Source organism: Chinchilla lanigera, unplaced genomic scaffold (assembly GCF_000276665.1).
Source record: "Chinchilla lanigera isolate Chin_1 unplaced genomic scaffold, ChiLan1.0 scaffold00024, whole genome shotgun sequence".
Classification (NCBI taxonomy): domain Eukaryota; kingdom Metazoa; phylum Chordata; class Mammalia; order Rodentia; family Chinchillidae; genus Chinchilla; species Chinchilla lanigera.
Window position 1 is genome coordinate 23,532,162 of NW_004955425.1, and position 21,948 is coordinate 23,554,109.

Here is a 21,948-nt window from a genome sequence, read left to right on the forward strand (position 1 = left end):
GGCACTACAGAGTACCATTTCAGAATTGCCTTCGACTTTTCCAGCTCCCCACAAATCCGGCTGGTTACTTAGGCCGGATTCACTAAACTCAAGGCATGTTTTGCTAAATTCTGCCTTGCGGGGCTGAAATGTTTTGCTAAATTCTGACTCGTTGTTTTTAAGTTTCATTAAGGGAGATGAATGCGGCAGGTACAGTGACAAACGGCTGCGCGCCGGCTCGCGGCACAGGACGCCCAGCACTGAGCGTGGCGATGGCCAGACTGCTCGGGGGGCCTCGGCGCCCAGCACGGCTCGGGCCACGAAGCGAAAGGCCTGGAGGCCTCCAGAGTGAGGCTGAGCACTGCCGAAGGCACTGACCCTTTTAACAACTAAAACCTTTCGGTTTACTGGCGAGGCCAGTGCAGCTGAAACCTTCTCCGTGGAGTTTATATGCTGACCAAGTTTTGAACAAATCCGCTGTCATTTTCTACCTTTCAAAAGGTCAAAGCTATCAGAAGCGCCTCTCACCATCGCTGCCCCGGGACGATATGGACTTCACATCGATGGACTCCTTCCTCCTGTTCTTGTGTCGGAGGGAGTGAAGCTCTGGGTTTCAGATCAGAAACGGGTGGTTAGTCAGCAGCACATTTCGTACTTTTTCCTTGTTTTTGAAGAAAACAAGGTTACTTTTTAAGCACTACAAAACAGTTTAAAAACTACTAAGTCCCTTTCTCTTCAAATCATCAAGACACAGAATTACAGTCATATTAGTAGGCAAACGATGCCATTTTGAATCCGGTGCTGCACTGCATCATGGGAATGGAGTTTGTAGTCAAGGGTTATTTTGTTCCAGGAGTCAAATATCATGAAAATAAACACTAACATTTGTAGCGGTTGGTCGTAATAAGAACAACATGTTCAACTGGATGGGGAAGGCTCATGGGACTATCTGAGGCAACCAAATACTGATGAAACCCACAGATATTTTGCATCATTTGAGACACATTCAGACCAGTTTGGGGCAGCTCTGAAAAGTCAGATCTAGATGGTCTCTAGGTTCCCTAAGGATGCATTTCACCAAATGGGGCCCAGAGAGGGGAGCAGTTTTATTTTACCAATAATTTCCAAAGGCTAAGCTCTCACCCTCGTCCTTATTTTTTGAGGAAGGACAAGAAAGTGCTTTAAAATGCTGCATAAGTATTTGAGGATCTGAACTTAACACTGCAAAAGCTTATGGCACCAGTGAGCACCAAGGTATAAATCTGTCGAGGCAGCAGGGTTAGCTTTCAGAATATGCATTTCCAGGGCCTTGGCCTCAGGTGGGTAACTTGTGAGCAAGGGCCTCAGAACAGCGTCTGCCACCCAGTAAACAAGCAGTACAATGGAGTGTCACTTAGCGTGATCACATCCACATGGCATCTGTGGCAGATCGAGCACACCCATGTACTGTGTGTGTCTTACACACACACTAGATGCCAGCCTATGCTCTATTTGCTGTTTCTACTTCATAGTATGTCTTAGATACTTTCCTAGACCACTTTTTATAACCATGTGACTATCTTAAAAAAATTCAACAACAAAATGGTTAATAACTAAACCTGAATTATATTTATACAGCAGGAAGGAAAGGAAGAACTATAATAAAATTGATCTGAAGAGCACAGCCACATAGCCTTGTCTTAATATCAAACTAGTTACTATTCCTGGGCCTAATATTCGTCTTCCAGACCTTGCCTTAATTTTCCTACCCTGGATATCAGTTTCTGTATTTCTTTATCAAGACCTCTAGAGATAGCAGTGATTGAAGAAATGTTACCAGGGTCCTAAGGGAGATTTTAAACCCTGAGAAGTTGACTTGCTTCTCATAAGACACTTGTTTTTGGCCTATGCAGGGAATTAATAATCATATATATTCTTAACATTTACTTGTTTACCAAATAATACACTACATTTAACCTTAATCTTGAATGTTTAAAAATCAAAAATTCTTCAAAATGTAGGTCCTAAATAAAACTAAAAGTAGAGAATTTCGTTTCAAGGCTGTGATCCAGGCTGGTTGACTGAATTCTAAATCATTCACTGGCATTTATTCAAGGAGGAGAATATTTATTCTTCTTGATTTTACCTCAGAATTAAGAGAACCTATCGCAATTGAAATGACTGAAATTTTGGAGGAGTTATTCTTCAATAAAGGCTGAAGCAAGGACATTTAAATCAAAGAATTGATTATTCATTCTTAGCAGATGCCTGTAGAATGAATTAAAAATTTTAAATCAGAAAAAAGGAAAAAGGTGATTTGAAGAGCTGCACTTAGTGTCAAAAAAAGGGATACTGTATCAATAAAAAACATGCTGCCACTGCCCAGGCACCTACTACGTGCTCCGCATTGTGCCGCTGCCTCACCAGCTCAGACCTGGAGGTCACTTGAGATCTGCGCAGCTTGGGGAAGAGACGCGCAGAGCTGTGGCGACTCTGCCCACGCCTTTCTGCTCAGCGCTCAGCTCGGCTCTGCACCTTCTCTGTGGGGTCAGCCCCTCAGACCCCCAGTTCTCACGGCAGCCCGGCTGAGCAGACACAGGGGCTACACAACCGTGGCCTCTGCCAGCGCCGACCTCAAACACAAGTTACGCACACTGAGGCCAAAGAGGTGCGCCTGCGCCGAAACCTTGCTGACCGGAACGCGTCCACAGCCACCCTCGGCCTGAAGCACAGCGCAGGCATTTTGGGCTTCGTTTTCCCTGTCGCTGTGTACTTTAAATGTAACAATTACCTCCTTTAATAATTACAAAAATTCTGAAAGCTACGAAGTGCTATCTACATTTTACTGATAGGGAATCTAAACTCGGAGAGGTTATGCAAGTAACCCAATGTCAAAGAGCTAAAAAGTGGTGGGACCGATTTCTCCCAAAAGTTCGTGTCAGTGCTCAATGCTCCGTACTTACTGCCAGGCAATGCTGGGTACTACAACGGACATGAAAGGCTCACTACTCTTTTTGGTGCACAGAAGCTTGTCAGTTGGTTAAAACAATACCCTCATTCTAAGTATTTAAGAAATTAAAACATCTGCAGGAGAGAACGTGTACCTGTATGGGTAGTGCTACCTGTCACTCAAGGCTGTTCTCACCTCGAACGCTTTTTGGAAAAGGAAAGAAATGTATCTCACTGGCAAAGGCCAGCTACTGCTAGATACTACAGACGCTATCTTCCTTAGTCCTCATTAACATCAAGATGAGCACTGTTAACTCATTTTATAAATGAAGACAAGGAAGGCTGGAAAGCATGAATGAACTCTTTCTGAGGGGGCTAACTATGGTCATTCTAGAATCAAGGAGAGGGACGAAATAATCACCCCAGGGTTTGACTTCAGGCACCAATAGGACACAGAACGGCTGCTGCAATCCTCACAAGGTGGAGAATAGTAACTCTTTAGTAGCAGACTGATTTCTTTCCTCTAATGGTCAGATAATTCTTGGGACTTCCACATGTTGACGTCATCATGTCTAACCCTGCATTTATGGACGAGGCATCCAAGATTCAGCAAGAATCCCGCCCAAGAGCCAAGACAGTGAGCGGGAGCTGAACTGCAGCTCAGCACCCTGCCTCCCTGCAAGACGCAACTGGCTACACTACCATCATATTCTCACACTGTTCAGCCAACCAGCGTCTCCCCGAGACTTTGGGGCCATTCTCTTTTGGATTTATCTGCTCCACCTGATCTCTAGCCGAGAAAAGAAATGAAGACGGGGGAGGCATTCAATAAATAAGGTTGTTATAGATGTAAGGAATTTTCTAGGGATTCCTGCTTTTGCTCAGGCCCTCTGACCTTCTGATATTAGCACTTAGATTCTGGCAATCCAGATACTGGGTGAAAGTCAACCTAACCTCCTTCGGAGCCACTGATAGACTTACACCCACAACTGCCCCTCCGCACATCAGAGTTAAGTGGAAGTGTTCTCACCTGTCTGAGAATTGTCTCCGGAATCACGGTGAATCTTGTGCATCTAAAGTTGTTCAGAGATTTGGTGAAAAAAGAGAGAGATTTTAAATATGACATTTGCTAAATTTCTTAAACAATTTAGTTAAAAAGCTCTGAGGACTTGAAGAAAGCAAGAAATTGCACAGAGAGCAGAGCAGATGAGAGATGAACAGGAAGTGACGGGAAGCAAATGCTCTGCCACGTTCAGACCTCCAAGCCGCTGAGCGTAAGAGCAGGAAGACCCGAGGGACACTTTCTAAGCAGCACATCTACATCTGCAGAAATGCAGAAAGACAAAAGCTATAGCTAAATTTAAAATTGTGTAAGGCAGATCTATAGCATGTTTTACACACGTCATAAAATTTTGCTGTAATATAAAATAAATTGAATTGAAACCTAGGGCTTTTAAATACCTTCCTAAAAAGTTCTTTACATGCTCAATTATAGTCAATTTACAAAATGTTGTTCACAATGAGATCTAAAGACACTGTTTTGCACCTAGTTCTTTCTCACTGGCAGATATTTTTTGTGTGTTAGTGACTTTTTGCTAATGCACAAAATGAAGTCATCAACAAAAAGCAATGTTTTCCTGGGGTTTTGAATTTCTTTTGTTCTACCACACTTATGATCACAATGCTTCCCTTCCAATCCACAGCTCCCTTCCATCCCGAGTTCAGATCACTAAACCTCTGCAACCACTCGATGAGGGGTGGGACTGACTTGGAAATAGACAGAGGAGTGCGGAACTGTCAGGTATGGCTCAGCAACACCGTCGGTGATGGGCAGAAACCTTACATGGATCAGACCCAGGCAAGATGTCCCAGCCTGGTGGAACCACTCAAAGAGCCTTAGAGAACAGAGGGCTAAAATGAGGTTTTTTATGAACTCTGTTGCATGGTCCCCTTCACATAATCACGGAAAGTTTCAGGACCTGCGGGTGTGATGCCTTGGTCAGAATGCCACTACAGGGTGCTGACTCATTTGCCCCATAATTATGGCACTTTTTGCTACAAAGCAACTAAATTCAGTGTGAATTTTTATACTGTACCCAAGGAATAAAAGTTTTGTTTTGTGTTTGCAATTGGCTGCAGCTCAAAAGCAAGTGGTCTTTTGCATGCTTAGCTTTGCTTTCTGAATGAAAATACACTTTTCCTTTGGGAGCAAGGCCTACAGCTTCCCACATTACACGAGAACAAAAAGCCACCTTTTCTCATCTTCCCCAGCCCATGTGGACAGCTGCAGCCCTGCAGTGGAGGAAAGAGCGCCATCCCCTGGAAGGGCAGGAGGTTAAGGCTGTACAGGTTCTGTGACTTCCCTTTGTCACACAGCAGAGCCCAGGACCAAGCTTGGTCCCTCCGGCTCTACAACTGGCTGCTCTTTGTCACACTGCTTTCTCTGGAGATGCCCAGAGCTGTCACAGGCCCGGGTTTGTTAACCAGGGGTCTAAGGAACGAGCTTAGACCCCACTACAAGGCATCCATTCATGCAACAGAACTTCCCTTCAATTCTGGGGTCGAATTTTTCTTATCAAATGGCTTAGTCACAGGCATGGTAAAGAGATCAGAATTCACCGTGCTTGCGGCAGTTGCCCTCTGTAGTATGATTTTTGTTTTTCCTTTTTAAAAGCTCAGGATATGTGCAGCAGTGACAAGCATGTGACACCGGTCCTGTCCATGTCACGGTTCCTGCGGTGTTGATCCTTTTGTCAGCCTACACAGAGCTCAAAGCAGGGTTTCTCAGCAGCTTACAGCTTATTTTTTGGAGGGAAAAAAATCATAATTTTAAGCCTTTAATTATTTAAAACACGGTAGGTTGCCACACATTTTGCTATCCTTGTGCTAGACACTTTATTTACAAAACCTGATTACATTTAACTCTTAAGAGCCACTACTGGCTCTGCATTTCTGTGTATTCACAGCCAGATACATCATTTTGGGATCATTCATTTCTTAAAGAATAAGCACTTAAAATCATATTTCCTCTCCATGCTCAACAGAACGTCTAATGCTAAAGGAACTATGTCAAGCATGAAGGGTATCTTGAACCCTCACACTTTGTTGACAGGAATATAAATTTGTACAACCTCTTTGAAAAAAGGTCTGCTGGTTCCTTGGCAATTTAAATGTATACCTACCTCATGAACCAACAGTTCTACCCTAAGTGTTTATCCAAGGTAAACAAAAGCATTTGTTCCAGCACAACCACTGTTAATGTGCTATTACCATGTTTTGAAATTCTGTGTCATTGTTATTGTTCTTTCTGCTGTTTTGTTTATGTTTATTTATTTGTTTTTGTTATTTTGGGTTTTTTTAAATGAAAAAATTTATATGTATATATAAGGATAGCTGGAATAGGTGTATTGCTGATGTCTGTGGTTTATTGAAAGGAACAGTCAATGCTTAAAATTTTCTTTTTTCTTGACCAATTTTACACGCTTGAATTTGGTAATCAGAATGACTGATCTGAAAACAATTTGCAGTATAAGAGCCATTGTTGAACTCCTACCATCTTGTATGGTGAAGCTCTACATCATTTCCAATTTTTTTTTTTTAATTGTTACGGTCTTTGATTGTTTGATCAATCTTACATTCTTATGTCTGGTGGACTGAGCAACTTTGTTGAAGACAATAGTATGTAAAGCAGCAACCGTGGTTAAGTCCTATCATTTTGTTTTGAGGTTGTGTATCATTTTTGTTGTTTTGATTTTGTCTTCATTGTTGTTTTGTTAGTTTTTTTAATTTTTAAAATTAAAAAAAAGTGTTTGCTCACAGAAAGAAAGCAGCTGGGAGCTGGGAACAGCCCAGGGGTCCTTTACCAGAAAAAGCTTGAGGGTTTGGGGGTGCAGATTAATGTGATAGAGATTACTAATACAACACAGAGGCATCCCCAAAACACTAAATGAGTGTAAGCGCCAAAGCTCTGCCCAGCCTATGGTTAAACAGCTCCGAGGAGTGGCTCCTCCTGTGGGCAGGGGACTGGGTGGGGGCAGGGACAGGCTGCACAGGGTTGGAGGGGACTTCCGGAGGGGAAGGCTTGCTATCTGGACGGCATCAGAGTACAGAGTGAGATGTACTTGTCAGAACTCAACGGAGACAATCCTTAAGACTCGCACATTAGCATGTTTTGCTTCTACTTTAAAACTCCCTAAACAAATATTTTAAGCTCCCATTAATGATATGGATACTGATACAGCAAGGGGCCGGATGAACTGGTGCTAGCAACTTTTTTTATACGTTAAAGAGAATAGTAAAAAAAAGAATAATAACAAAATACCAACATCACAGACAAAAATAAAACAAAGTAAAAACATTAAAAATGATACAGGGTTTCAAAACAAAATGATAGGAATTAACAGTGGTTGTTATATTACATACTGTTATCTTCAACGACGTTGCTCAGATTACCAAATGTAAGAATGCAAGATTGATCAAGCCATTAGAGAGAATGAACAAACAGCAATTTTTGACAGTTGGCAATCTACCACAAAACAGGAGGGATGGTGCAGACACAGGTGGAAAGTGGGTCAAGTAAAATGCTAATTGTAGAGCCACGGAAGTGGGTACATGGGTGTTCACTTACATTCCTCCAGCTATCCTGTATGTTTATAACTTTTCATAAGAGAATGTATGTGTTCAGCTGAGTGTACTGAAGTCTGAGGTGCCATTTCAAGACGTGTGGAGTCAACAAGATGAAGGAAACCGAGCCCAGCCTAACACCTGAGAGGAAGCCCTGTCACGTTCCTGGACACCCGGCCTCGAGCCTGGGCATTGCGGGTGGCTGCGCCACGTCAGACCAGAGCTAGGGAACTGTGTGCGGCAGCCGCCACACTAAGACGTGTAATCATCTCCATGGTAACTGCTCAAAATACAGATCTGTATTCATTTGACGGGCTGATTTTATGAATCATGGGGGAATTGTCAATGAACTTAAATGCTGGGAGAAAAACCTTGAGACATAATGACATGAAAATATCTCTCTTGATGTGTTTAAATCAACCTTTTAAAAATATATCACAAGACACTTCGGCAGTTAAAATGAGGCCAGGATCAGTACAACAGCAAGCCAGGAAACAACGCTGGACACCTCCCTCGGTATGCAGCTCAGTCGCCTCCGGAGGTGAACGGCAGCTGGCAGCAATGTCTCAGTACTTCTGTCTTTAGGGAATGACAATCAGTACCTCCACACACGCACAACGCATGCTGACCATCCTCCAACCCTGTGACGTGCCCTCTAAACTCCCGTAGGATGCCCTGCCCCCCACCAGCAGGACGCAGGGGACTGACGGGTCAACTTGCATCTGAACTATGTAAAACTCCACTTCCCTTTGCCCTTAGGGACAACTCTCTACGGCAATGCGGCTGGGAGGCGCTGGCCAGGGCTCTTAGCTGCAGGCCATGGTGGCCTCCTACCCATCCCTGTAATTCTCTCATGCTCTTTGTGACCTCAGAGCCTTTGCACATGCAGCTCCTCTACTCTGGAAACTTCCCAATCCTCTCTCTTTCCTTTACTTATTTGTCCTCCAGAAGTGATTTCCACAAGGAAGCCATCCGGGATTTTCCTATTTTAGCCCCTTCTGTCTGAAGTCAAACCCTTCTATCGTGTGCGCTCAATGTACTTTTATTGCATTTTCACAGTTCATAACTTTGTACTTACTTGACTAATACTCATTCCGCTGCCAAACTGTCCATCCCCTCCAGAGAGAGGTTATGTCTACTTTGACTACCTCTGTATACCAACACATTGCCTGGCATACAGAAGCCAAGAAGCAGACCACGAATCCACAGGAGACGGACAGCCAGGCTCTACCTTACAGCTGCGGTGGAGACACCGTTATTATTGACTTGTCCATCCCGTCGGTCTTTGATTATACTTGCATTTCTAAACACATAATTCTAAGCAAAATTAAATAAATTTTCATCTAATGGGATTTTAAAAACGGCAACACAGAAGTGACAGAGCACATCCTGATGCTCTGACAGTGTCCATATGCTAAGAGGAGAGTTGTGGTGAGGAGAAATGGAGGCCACGAAACATCTCAGTGCACCCTGGTGCCCAACTCATTCCCCGAACCTTCCCTGTTGCGTTCAATGGAGGGGCAAACATGGTTGACATTGTTTAAACAAATGCTCTGTTCATATCCATCCAGAAGTTTGTAACGCAACAGGAAGGGACTAAACTATGACTTGATCCTATGGCAGAAGGCCAGCTCAGTGAAGATTTTGGTCAATGTTTTTAAGCTCAGATTTACACCGTTTTATTGTTTTTGTATGTCCCCTGCCCCAAGTTATGAAAAGGGATAAACAGTGGATTAAGAGAAACACAGGTATTCCTTATTTAAATAATCTGGGTATCTTACAAGGTTGACTTGTTAAGCAATTTTTGTAAGACTGAACTTTCTTGATGTATAATTGCATGACCAGATTCACACAAATGCTTTCACGTGTGTGACCAGATTCCTCCGACGCAGCACAGCTCGAGTGCCAGATGAAGAACTCAGATCACAGGACTGGGTCGTCCGAGACTCCTTGCATTTACGGAATGCAAGCAACAGCGACAGCACACATGCGAAGACCTGGGACATCTTTGATCATCTTTTTTCACTGACAACACTGTGATGGGCATTTTCTTGCAAAGTAAAAGGATCCAACCCATACATCAAAGGCCTTTTCTGTCTTTGTTTTCAGAAACCACTTGAAGACACACCTCAAAACTCACACCATGTTCCCAAGCACAGGAAAACACCCCATGCAGTATCCTGGGCCCCTGTCCTCGACCATCCCCTTGGCCTGGCTCCTAAACCCTAGGGAGCCATGGCTACCTCATGCAGGATCTGGGGCCTCAATGGGGTACCCCTCAGGAGAGAGGGGGCACAGGTGCTGACCCTGGCTCAGTCTCTTCATGTCAGTAAACTCTGTGTATCTAACAGACTCACCATTACAGCTTCTCTCTGCTTTTATCTCATGGTAATTAAAATGCTATTTATATCAAAGCAACATGCATTGGTTTGATATAGATGAAAGAGCACGTGAATTTTTAAGATTACACAAGGCTAAAAAGAAAAATACCAAGTTGTTTTTCAAGATCATTCTCTGCATGTTAGACAAGCAGAGGTCTCCCTGCTGTTACATACATTTGTGGAGAAGTTTAAGCAGCGCTCTCATGCAATGCCAAGTCTATGCACTCAAACACCGGTGATGTCACTCAGTGAGAACGGCCCTTACCTCCCAAGGCCTGGGCCACTGGCTCCACCTTCATCATGCATTTGCGAGGACTGCTGTGCTTCAGCCTCAAGATGGCATTTCTGCACCCTTATTGAATGGAAAAACACTTCACGCACTCTACCATTCAGTCTTAAACATTTTATCTTTTTTCCCCTCTTATCCAATTTCTCTTTCAATGCCTTTCAAACACTTACAATGTAAGAAGCACTTTGTTTCAAAACCTGACAAATACTACCACTAATATGGAAATAGAGATGTGTGGTTCTCAGACTTCAGCACGAATCAGAATCACCTACAGGTTTGGTAAAACCCACCCCAGGAGCTGCTGAGTCAGCAGGTCTGGAAGGACCCAGCCTCTGAATCAGTAGGAATTTCCAGGTGAGCCTGGGTGTCTTCCTAAGTCCCTCATTGCTGAGACAAAATACCCAACACCCAAAGTTAAAGGAAGAAAGGTTTACTTAGCTCACAGTTTACAGAGGTTTCAGTTCATAGTTGGCTGGCTCCTAGGCAACATGGCATGGCAGAGGGTTATCCCAGAGGGGAAACAGTTCATGGTGATCAGAAGGCAGCAAGCAAGAAATGCCAAGTGAGGACACCTGTCCTCTTTCTGTCCCTTATATTTTAGCACTCATACTCAGGGTGGGGCACCCTTGATTCTATCCAGAACTATGTCAAACCAACCAGTGGGTTGACTTAGCAATCACACGCCTTTAATCCCAGCATCACACACTGTAGATCCAGCAACCTCTGAAAAGTACCATGTATGACTACATGAGGCTTTGGGAGGACATCACTGGGTTCAGGCATCATGCGATGAGCCGGATGTGTGGTTGGTGGTCCAGAGCATGGCCGACACCTAGGAACCTGACTACTGACTCCAGCTGGGTGTGGTGGGATATGTCTGCAATTCCAGCACCCTGGGAGGCAGAGACAGGAGAATCATGAGTTTGAGTCCAACCTGGGTAACTTAGCAAGATCTCATCTCAAAATAAAAAAGGGCTGAGATATAGTACAGTTCCAAGGCCCTAGGTCCACTCCTGGGTAACACACAAATAAACACTACCACTATCTCTCTCCAAACTCGTGGAATCTGAATCTACATCACACTTGGCCCCCAGCTGATTCAACTACACATCAGTTTGAGAAACACATGAAGTGGAAAGATCACAGGTTTTGCCAACAGCCCTTTTGAAACCTCCATTTCCAGTTATATAAACGTGAGGCACTCAGGGGCCTCACTGAATCTCAGTTTCCTTACTGGGTAAACAGGGGCCATCCTGATATACTAGATTTGTTCAGAGAATCAAAACCAACAGGATAGAGAGGGAAATATACAGGGGGTGGAGATTTACTAAATGAATAGGCTCGAAAGACTGCAGAGGCTGGGAAGTCCACAATAGGCTCTCTGCAGACTGGAAAACCAGGGAGCTGGAGGCATAGTCTGGAGAACCAACAGCCCAGCTCAGCCAGGCGGCCTGGCCTCTGTCTTTTCATTCCTCCACTCTCAGCAATAGGGTGGTGCCTGCCACTCCGGTGAGGGCAGATCCTCCTTCCTTCTCTACCAGTCAGCGGCCCATCTCCCTGGGAAACACCTTCCCAGACACACTCAGAAAGGGTACTTTCTGGCTTCCTGGATGTTCTTTTTTTTTAGTTTTCCTGGATGTTCTTTAATACAGGCCAGCTGACACCTAAAATTACCTGTCAGGTCCACTTTGAGAACCTAAGTTAACAGTGCTGGGGAACTTTTTAGGGCTTTCAGTGATAACCAATAGTCCACTGCGGCATGCATGCTGTGGGTTTGCCACCACTGACCTAAAAGGATCAGAAAAATAATGTGTGCGACGTGCCTAGCCCAGGAGTGTCAAGCTGGTCTTCACACTGGCATCACAGGGAAGACTTGCCAAGCCATGTGACTCTAGAGCTGGGTGGAGGCTGAGACTGCATTTCTAAAATGTTCCTTGGAGATACTGAGCCTGGAGGTCCAGTGTCCACGTCTGGAGAACATGGGGGCCAGCAGACACCAGCTCCATTGCTTTCTCTTCTGCTTATTGAGAATCTTGACGCAGTGATGTTTCTACTCGTGTGTTTCAGGAAGATCTCAGTTTAGTTTTCTCTGAAGCTCCAGGCTGAGCAAGTGTGCATGGTGTGTTGTGCTGAGCACCTGACACGCACAGAACATTGGTGTCCCTCACTCATGGGCTGTCATCCCTCCCGCTGCGTCCTCGCACTGCTCAGTGAAAGAGACTTCCAGGTAAGCGGCTTTGGGAAGAAATTCCACTTTGCTCAAACTCTCTTGTTTTTAAAATACACTTTGGTTGACATGTAAGTCACAGAGCTGCTAGCTTTTGTCAAGAGAAGGAAGGAATTACAAAAGCCTGACGCTTGCCACTCCTGTTACACTGGCCCCCAATGCTGCTTGGGATTCAGGACTTCGTGTGCACTCTGATTGTCATGAGATGGAAGTGATGCTCGGGACCACGGCTCAAGGCATCAGGTCTCCCAAGGGTTACTCAGGGGCAGGGACAAAGGCCAGACTAGTGATGAAGAGAGGGGCAGCAATGTAAACAGTTTTATCATCCCGGGTTCTGAAGTCCTGAAAATGCTGCTGCTTAGAGCCGTTCTTTGCGTTTTGTGATCAGTCATCCCAGGAGTTACCACTGATTCCTCCTCCTCTGATCAACTCAAGAAATAGTCACTGGGCCTGTGAGCCAAAGACAGCTATGTCTCAGTCCCACCTCTCGGCGCATTTACTACCTGAGGGGAACAGAATGAGATGCCGTCACAGTGACACTCTTCCTTCAGTGTCTGCTGAGCAGATCCTGTGTGCAGGCGACCGGCCAGGCCCTGGGGGTGGGCAGCAAAAAGACAGAGGTCCCCGCTCACGAAGCCAGGTCGGATGTGCCCCAGGGTGGCGTTTCTCTGAGCAGAGAAGCTCAGATGCTGAAAGGTAAACTGAGGGCCTTCACAAACTGCAGCCTAAACGACCTTAAATCACACCTTCAAGGTGCAAGCACCTAGGAAAGCCACAGTCACTCCCTGTCCCAGCTGCTGGTCTGAGGGCCGACGCGAGAAATCCTAGGATACAAGGCCACCCCGTGTCCCAGAAAAGGGTAACAAACTGTATGAACCAAGTGGCGTCTCTCATTTTCTTTTCATTAAATAAATTTATCTGTTAAAATAATTTAACTCCAAATACAACTGTTGAATTTGCATTGAGTTATAACTACAATTCATGTTTTAATTGAAATGTCAAGGTTTAACAACTGACATTGTTATAAAACAATAAACTGTTGTTCAATCTTAAATGGTCAGTTGTATTAGAGCTCAACAACTAACTGAACTATAATCTCTGGTCTCTCACTTTTAAGAAGTGCACATATCTCGTGTGGTGTGACCATTAGTCGTGACTGTGTCTGGACTGAGAAACACCCAGCAGGTCAGTGGGGTGCTTCTGGGTTTGGCCATGGGTGTCTCCGGAGATGACTGGCACAGAAGTCAGTGTACTGAGGGGCGTCCTGCCCTGACCATGCATGGCTCCAGCCCGGAGGCCCCCAGCCTGACAGAACAGAAGGGAAGGAGGAGGAAGTCAGCCTGCACTTTGAAAAGCTCCATTATCCTTGAGTAGCTGTGTCATTTGCTATCACCAATGCCTATAGATATCAGATGCCTGCTCCATCAGCCCCTCAGCACAGACGCACATCAGCAACTCTCCAGGGAGCTTCCAGCCCTTCGGTCCCAGACTGGCACTAAATCCTTGATCACTCTTGCTCTGTGGCCTGAAGCAGCTCCTGGGTCCCTGGGCTCTCAGGCATGCAGAAAGTCACCAGGGACCATCCAGCCCCTGATCCCCTAAGCTACAATGGAAACCTTCTGCCCAATTTTATCTATATCATCTCTTTTCCTATTGATTTTGTTCCTCTAGAGAACTGTAACCAATGCATGTGACTTGAGCAGATTTTTCTACACTTGCTAGACACAGTAAAGAATGACACGCAAGCCCACGCAAGAGCAGAGTGATGTCCCTAGAATGCTGCACCTAACTTCTCCTTGGAGTTAGACACGCTGGCTGTGTGTCATAGTGACAAGCTGACTGCAGGAGGACATGACAGGAAGATTTCATTTTCCGGAGCAGCCTGACGGATGGTAGGGAGACAGACAGGAAGTCAGGAGCCGTTCTCCTTTTAAACAGAGATGAAGTTTCCTTTCCTTTATCCTGGATTTGACTTTTAAAGACACTGGTACTATTATTTTGAAGATACACCAGAAAAAGCCACCTGAAATTATATCTGAAAGCAGAAATTTGAATGGTTTTTTGCTTAAGTTCTGGTCCTGTCCAGGTAGCAGTGTCAGGGGCCATTCAGACAGGCTCATCTGTCTACCTGGGCCTCCCTGCTGGGCTGTGTGAGATGAGCCTTTCTCTCCAGAGGTCCCCAGAGCACACTTCCCAGGCCACTACAGGCAGCTCCCTTTCAGGACAGAAGCCAGGGCAGTAAGAACCTAGGCTATTAGTCATTACCCTTTAAAACAGCTGCCTATAGAAGGCCATAGAGACATAGCTGGGCACTAGCCACAGCCACCTCTGGGCTACACATACAGCAACTATCCTGCCCCAGTCCTCATACAAACAGCTGCATCCTCTGGGGACTGCTCCAGGGTCTGAAAATCTACACTAGCAGTGCAGCTTCAAGAGTGGGAGAGCCAAGGGCTGAGGCAGGTATGTGGGAGACCACTGGTCCCAGCTGTTACCCCCAGGGAGCTACAGCCTCCACTGACATCACAGATGGTGGCAACTGAGGCCAAGGGATCAGGGTATTTGCTGGAAGGCCCAGAACCTGGCTGGAGGGAGGGGCAAGGACAGAAGGAACATGCATGCTGCCTTCTCACCAATCTTGAGTGCTCAGGAATGGCATGTACATGAGAAAATTTCTCTTAATTTTTGTAAAGCATATACATGTTAAGGGAAAAAATCATACCATTATATCATTAGGTTTGCCATATATTGAAGTGCAATACACACAAAAACTACAGTATAAATGATAGGTGGTAAATGGACCTTATGATTGCAATGGTTTCCATGTTTCACACAAACTGGTATAAGAGTAGGGTAAGTAGACAGTGTTAGGTTAAATATTATGGAAATCCTTAGGGCAAACATTAAGAAATGCAGATTTTTAACTAAAAAATCAATGGGTAAATAAAGCAACACTTAAAAAAATTGTTCATGTAATAGAAAAGACAGTCTGTAAAAGAAAGAGATAAAAATTAAATAAAAAACAAATGATAAAATGTTAAGCCTGAGTCCAACTATATCAATAACTACATTAAATATTAATGGGACAAACATTCCAATTAAGAAGCAGAGATGGTCAGATTTTAAAAAAGCCCAGCATGGCACATGCACCTAGAATACCAGCACACTTGCAGGTTTGAGACAGGAGAAGAGAAAATCAGAGTCCATCCTGGGCAACAGGATGGACTTATCTCAAAAATAACCTTATCTCAAAATAACCTTATCTCAAAAATAAAAAACAGCCAGGGATGTAGCTCAGTGCAAAGGCCTGCAGTTCAATCCCCAGCACTGCTAAATAAATAAATAAATAAACTCAATATGCTCAGCCCAAAAAATGCACCTTAAGACATAGCCCAAATGTATGCACATGGGAAAAGACACATGTAAACTAATAAGCATAAGAAAACTGGATTGGCTATATCAGTAACAAATGAAAGTCTGTAAGAGAGGGTATCAGCAGATATTAAAGAAGCACATTTTATAACATAAGAGTTAATTAATCATAAAGACTTAATCATGAATACACACACATTACTTATAACACAGCTTCAAAACACAGGAAGCAAAAATTAATAGAATTAAAGTGAAAATAAACAAGTTTACAATCATCATTGTGGATGTTAACATTCTTTATTCAGCACTTGTAAGAACTAGAAAAACACTGGGGAAGCATAGATAAGATAAAGCACATGCGAGAGGCACCAAGTTGGCGGAGGTGTAAGCAGCAAAGAGCCTTTCTAAGGGTTGCCACTGAGATGCTGGAATATAGCAATGTGAAGAAAACATGAAGGAGGTAAGTGCATCCCCTGAATCCAGAAAAGATCTGAAGCACCAAGTGAAGCCCACATAGAGTGAAGAGAGAAACTTCAATGAAGAAGGAAGAGGTAGCCAGTGGTACCTTCTCCCTGAGATAGGACTCAATGCAAGAAAGGAGAAGTTCAAACCTGCAGACAGAGAGTGACTACTGGCAACCCCAGAGGCCTCCACGGAGAGACACAGCAGTGGTGGGGAGCAGCGGATGTGAAGGACTGCACTAGCTGGTGGTGAGTGCTGAGAGCTCAGTCCCATGCAAGAGAGTGATTGACCAGGAGCTATCTTGGAGCAGGGCCAGTCGAGCTCAGAGCTCAGACCAATTGCTAGCTCCATTTAGTGGCTCCCAGCTGGGCTCAGGCACTCGGAAAGTGCACTGATGGCTTCAGGCTGAATGAGTCTGGTCTGGATCAGAAGGTGCAGGCTCACTGAACTTATCCACTACCCTACCAAAAATCTACTGCTGGCTTGCTGGGAGAGATCAACACGGATCAGGATTCTACTTCCACATGTTGTCTACCAGTGGCAGCAGAGACATACCTGGAAGTGGACTTGTTTTTGTTTTTTTCTCTCTCTGTTTTTTGTTGTTGTGGTTGTGGTTTTATTTTTGTTTTCTCATTGTTTGACTTTTCTCTCCTTCATTCTTCAGTCTTGTTTTGTATGAGTATGAAAACGTGAACACAGTTTCTAGCATCTTTGTGGTTCTTGTTCTGTTCTGTTCTTTTATCTTTCCTTTTCTTTTTCCTTCCAGTCTTCTACACCAGTTTCCCAAAGTTAGCATGATCCTTCTTGTACTCCAGCCTTACTTCTAATCTCTTCCTCTTCTTCTACTTCTCTATTTTTTCCCTAACTCTTTTAAATTTTCACCCCTGAGGGGAAAATTGACATATTAAGGATTTATATACTGCATATAATTTTTTGGTTTGTTTCAGATTTTGTTACATAAGCACAAATCTACTTCATACAGTTAAAGGTGGCAAATTAATGGTTACCTCAGTTTGTCGTTTTCTAGGCTGTGTCTGATGCTATTGTTATTGCTGACAGTACCACTTTAGTCAAAAGCGATGTAATTGTTCTAAACAGCTATTCTTCTTGGTATTCCAAGACTGAGACTAAGGGTCACAGAAAATACTGTGGCACAGTGCCAAAGAACCAGGGAGGCTGCAACTTCTCATTCCCAAGAAATTAAACAGGTATGCTCTTGCAACAGACTCAAATCCAAACACCAGCTACACCTGGAAGATACCTCAGAGAAGTAGTCATTTCTTAACGGTTTTAAATATCAGCAATAAAGCAACCCACCATAGGCAATTTACAAGTATCACCCAGGAATTAAACTAAAAAAAAGAAAGAAAAGAAAATGAGAAGACACTTAAACAAGATGCAGCCGAGACATCTAGTTGACCAAAGGCAAACCCAGAGGGCAAAGAAGTGGGACAGTCCAATAGCCACCAACCTGACCTCTCTGAAGTGACGACAACAAAGCAACTGAATGAGGCTCTAGAAAAAAATCAAATCAGAAATAATTTCTCAGGTAACTGCAGAGATGGTGTCCACAATGAAAACCATGCGTAGTGACTCTACAGCAGATACACACAAAAAATAGAGGATTATGGAAGCCATGAATGCTCAACATATGAAAGAAATGGAATCTATAAGGCAGAGTCAAGCAGATATCCAGGAGAATAAAAATTCCACTGAAAGTATCTGCAGCAGGATAAGTCAATGCAAGGACAGGACCTAAGATATAGAGGACAGGCTTGTAGTTAGCAATCATGAAAAGAAAGATTTCCTGAAAAGAGCAAGGGACCATGGGAAACCAAACCAGCAATTGCTAGATGATGCAAACAATAATAGTTCAAAATTGGAGTCAATGAAAAAGCAGGGAATAGCATAAATGATATTTAAAAAAAACTGTTCACAGATGTCATGGCAGAAAACTTTCCTGGTAGGGAAAAAGAATTTGATATCCAGTATATGAGGCATACAGAACTCCAATTATCCATGCTCAAAAAAAAAAAAAAAAACCTACAGTCAGGTATATCATAGTCCAGATTCCACAAAGTCAACACAAGAATACAATCTTAAAAGCTGTTAGGGGAAAGAAACAAATCACCTATAAAAGAAAGCCCATCAGAATCACAGATGACTTCTCAGCACAAAACCTTAAATCAAGGAGGTCTTGGAGTGAAGCATTTCAAACTCCAGGAAAACAACCTTCAACCTAGATTGAAGTATCCACACAAAACTATCTTTCAAAACTGACAGAGATAATAAAATTCTTCCATGACAAAGAACATCTGAGGAAAATATGACCACCAAACCAGCACTCCAAAATGTTTTGAAGGACATTCTAGAAAGAGATTAGCAAGGACTACACATTCCATGAACCCCAACAGAAGGAGTCCACCAGTCAAGGCAAACAATTAAACAGAGGGGGAAAAGGGGAGCCAAGAACAGGAAAATAACACGACAAGAATAAGTCAACACATATCAATTATGACTATTAATGTTAATGGTCTCAATTTGCCAATAAAAGACACAGACTGGCAGAACTGATCAAAAAGCAAGATCCAACAATATGCTGCATACAAGAAATACATTTAGACTTTTTTTTTGGTACTGGGAATCAAACTTAGGACCTTGCACTTACCAGGTAGGTGCATGTGCCACTGGCTGTACCCCTGGCCCAAGAAACATAAATTCAAAAGGAAATTTATAGACTGAAAGGAAATGGATGGAAAACAATACTCCATGTGACAGGAACCCAGAAAAAAGCAGGAGTAGCTGTTCTATTTGCAGACAAAGTGAATTTCAAGCCAAGACTGATTAAGAGAGACAAAGAAAGTCACTACATCATTGTAAAGGGAACAATCCAAGAGGAAGAGATAACAATCATAAATATATATGCAAAAGATACCAGTGCACCCAACTATATAAAACAAATATTCAAGGACATGAAAAATCAAACAAGCACTAATACATTTGTATTGGGGGATCTCAATACCCCACTGTCACAAAAAGACATCAGCTAGACAAAAAATCAATAATGAAATATTAAAATTGAACCAAAATTTTAATGAATGAATTTAGTAGATATTTACAGAGTGTTCCACCCCACAACATCAGAGTACACCTTCTTCTCGGCTGTACATGGACATTTTCCAAAATAAACCACATACTAGCTCACAGAACATGCTTAAATAAATGCAAAAGAATTGAAATTATCCCAGGAATATTATCAGACCATAGTGCAATAAAATTGGAAATCAATGGCAAAAGAAACCACAAGAACTTCATAAACAAATGGAAGTTAAACAGCACTCTCCTCAAAAACCAGTGGGTCACAGATGAAATTGAAGAAGAAATTTCTACAATTAAATGATAATAATTATACAACTTACCAGAATTTATGGGACACAACGAAAGCAGTCCTAAGAAGGAAATTTATAGTAGTGAATACCCACAATAGGAAAACAGAGCAAGTGCAAATAAACAACTTAATGGTGAACCTCAAACTTCTAGAAAAAGAGCAGGCTAAGCCAAAAGCTCATCTGAGGGAGGAAATTATAAAGAACAGAGCAGAAATTAACATACTGGAGACTAAGAAAACAATACAAAGAATGAATGAATTGAAAAGTTGGTTCTTTGAAAGACTGAATAAAATTGACAAACTCTTAGCCAATCTTATCAAAAAAGGAAAGAAAAGACTCAAATCCATGCGACTAGAAATGAAAAGGGTGAAATCACAATGAACCCTGCAGAAATCCAGATCATCTATACCTACTCTGAGAATTTATATTCTAATAAAATGGAAAATGCAGAAGAAATGTACAGATTCCTAGACACACATGAATTACCAAAGCTCAATCAAGAAGATATAAAATTCTAAACAAACCAGTATCAATCAATGAAAGCAAAGATGTACTTAAAAACCTACCAACAAAGAAAAGGTCAGGCCCTGATGGCCTCACTGATGAATACTACAAGAAATTTAGAGAAGACCTAACACCACTACTTCTCAAACTCTTTAATAAAATTGAAAGGGAAGCATTACTCCCAAATTCATTCCTGGAAGCAAGTACTACCCTGATACCAAAACTAGAGAAGGACCCAGCTAAGAAAGAGAACTACAGGCCAATCTCCTTAATGACTGTAGATGCAAAAATTTTCAGTAAGATATTGGCAAACAAAATGCAGCAAAGCATTAAGAAGATAATATGCCATGACCAAGTGGGATTCATCCCAGGGATGCAGGGATTGTTCAACATATGCAAATCAATAAATATAATGCACCATATCAACAGAGCCAAAGACAAAAATCACATGATCATCTCAATAGACACAGAAAAACTTTTGACAAAGTCCAGCACCCATTCAATATAAAATCCCTACAGAACATTGGAGTAGATGGTTTTTATCTCAATCTGATAAAAGCCATCTATGACAAACCAACAGCCAGCATCATACCAAATGGACAAACACTGAAAGCTTTCACTTTAAAATCAGAAAGAAGACAAGAATGTCCACTCTCTCCACTCTTATTCAACACAGTACTGGAAACTTTAGCCAGAGCAATTAGAAAAGAGAAAGAAATAAATGGAATAATGATAGGAAAGAAAGAAGTTAAATTATCATTATTTGCTGATGACATGATACTGTACATAGAAGACCCCAAAACTTCACTAAAAATGCTATATTTAATAAGTTAACTCAGTAGTATAGCTGGATACAAAATCAAAAATCAAAAATACAAATTCAAAAATCAATAGCCTTCCTGTACACGAATATCCAACTCACTGAGAGAAATTGGGGAAACAACACCTTTTGAAATAGCATTCAAAAAAAAAAGGAAATACTTAGGAATTAATCTAACTAAGGATGTAAAAGACCTCTATGTTGAAAACTACAATACTCTGAAAAAGGAGACTGAAGAGGGTATCAGAAAATAGAAAGGTACTGCTTGCTCTTGGGTAGGAAGAAACAATATAATGAAGATGGCCATACTTCCAAAAGTGTTATACAGATTTAGGGGCTGGGGATTTAGCTCAGCGGCAAAGCGCCTGCCTGGCAAGTGCAAGGTCATGAGTTGGATTCCTGGTACCAGAAGAAAACCAAAACAAACAAACAAACAAAAGTGTTATACAGATTTAATGAAGTTCCAATCAAAATTTGAATAGCATATCTCACAAAATTAGAGAAAACAATCTTAAAATTAATTTGCAACCAGAAGAGACCTTGAATGGCAATGGCAATTTTGGACAACAAAGGCAAAGCAGGAAGCATTATTATCCCTGACTTGAAATTATACCATAAAGCTGCTGTGAGAAAAACAGTGTGGTCCTGGCAAAAAAAAAAAAAAAAAAACAAAGACCTGAAGATCAATGGAACAGATTTAAAAATGTAGAAACAACTCCACACATACTCAGCCACCTTATCTTTGACAATGGTGCCAAACACATTCACTGGAAGAAAGATAGAGTCTTTAATAAACAGTGCTGGAAAACTTGGCTCTGCACATGCTGAAGATTAAAATTGGACCCATATCTTTCACCATCACTTAACTAAATATGAAATGGATCAAAGATATAAATATTAAAACATAAACATTAAATCTGCTAGAAGACAGAGTACGTAAAACTCTTGAAGACACTGATGAAGGCAAAGACTTT

General features: G+C 42.5%; 1 protein-coding gene across 2 annotated transcripts in view; it reads right to left on the reverse strand.

Annotated features, from left to right (window-relative positions):
* Positions 1 to 21,948, reverse strand: part of Pde8b (phosphodiesterase 8B) — a gene marked incomplete at its 5' end in the record, with an annotated part of 101,462 nt that overhangs the window by 19,297 nt on the left and 60,217 nt on the right. For both annotated transcript variants that reach the window (XM_013514855.1, XM_013514856.1), the window contains 2 exon segments: positions 508 to 585; positions 3,938 to 3,980. In XM_013514855.1, coding sequence (XP_013370309.1) covers positions 508 to 585; positions 3,938 to 3,980 — 121 coding nt within the window.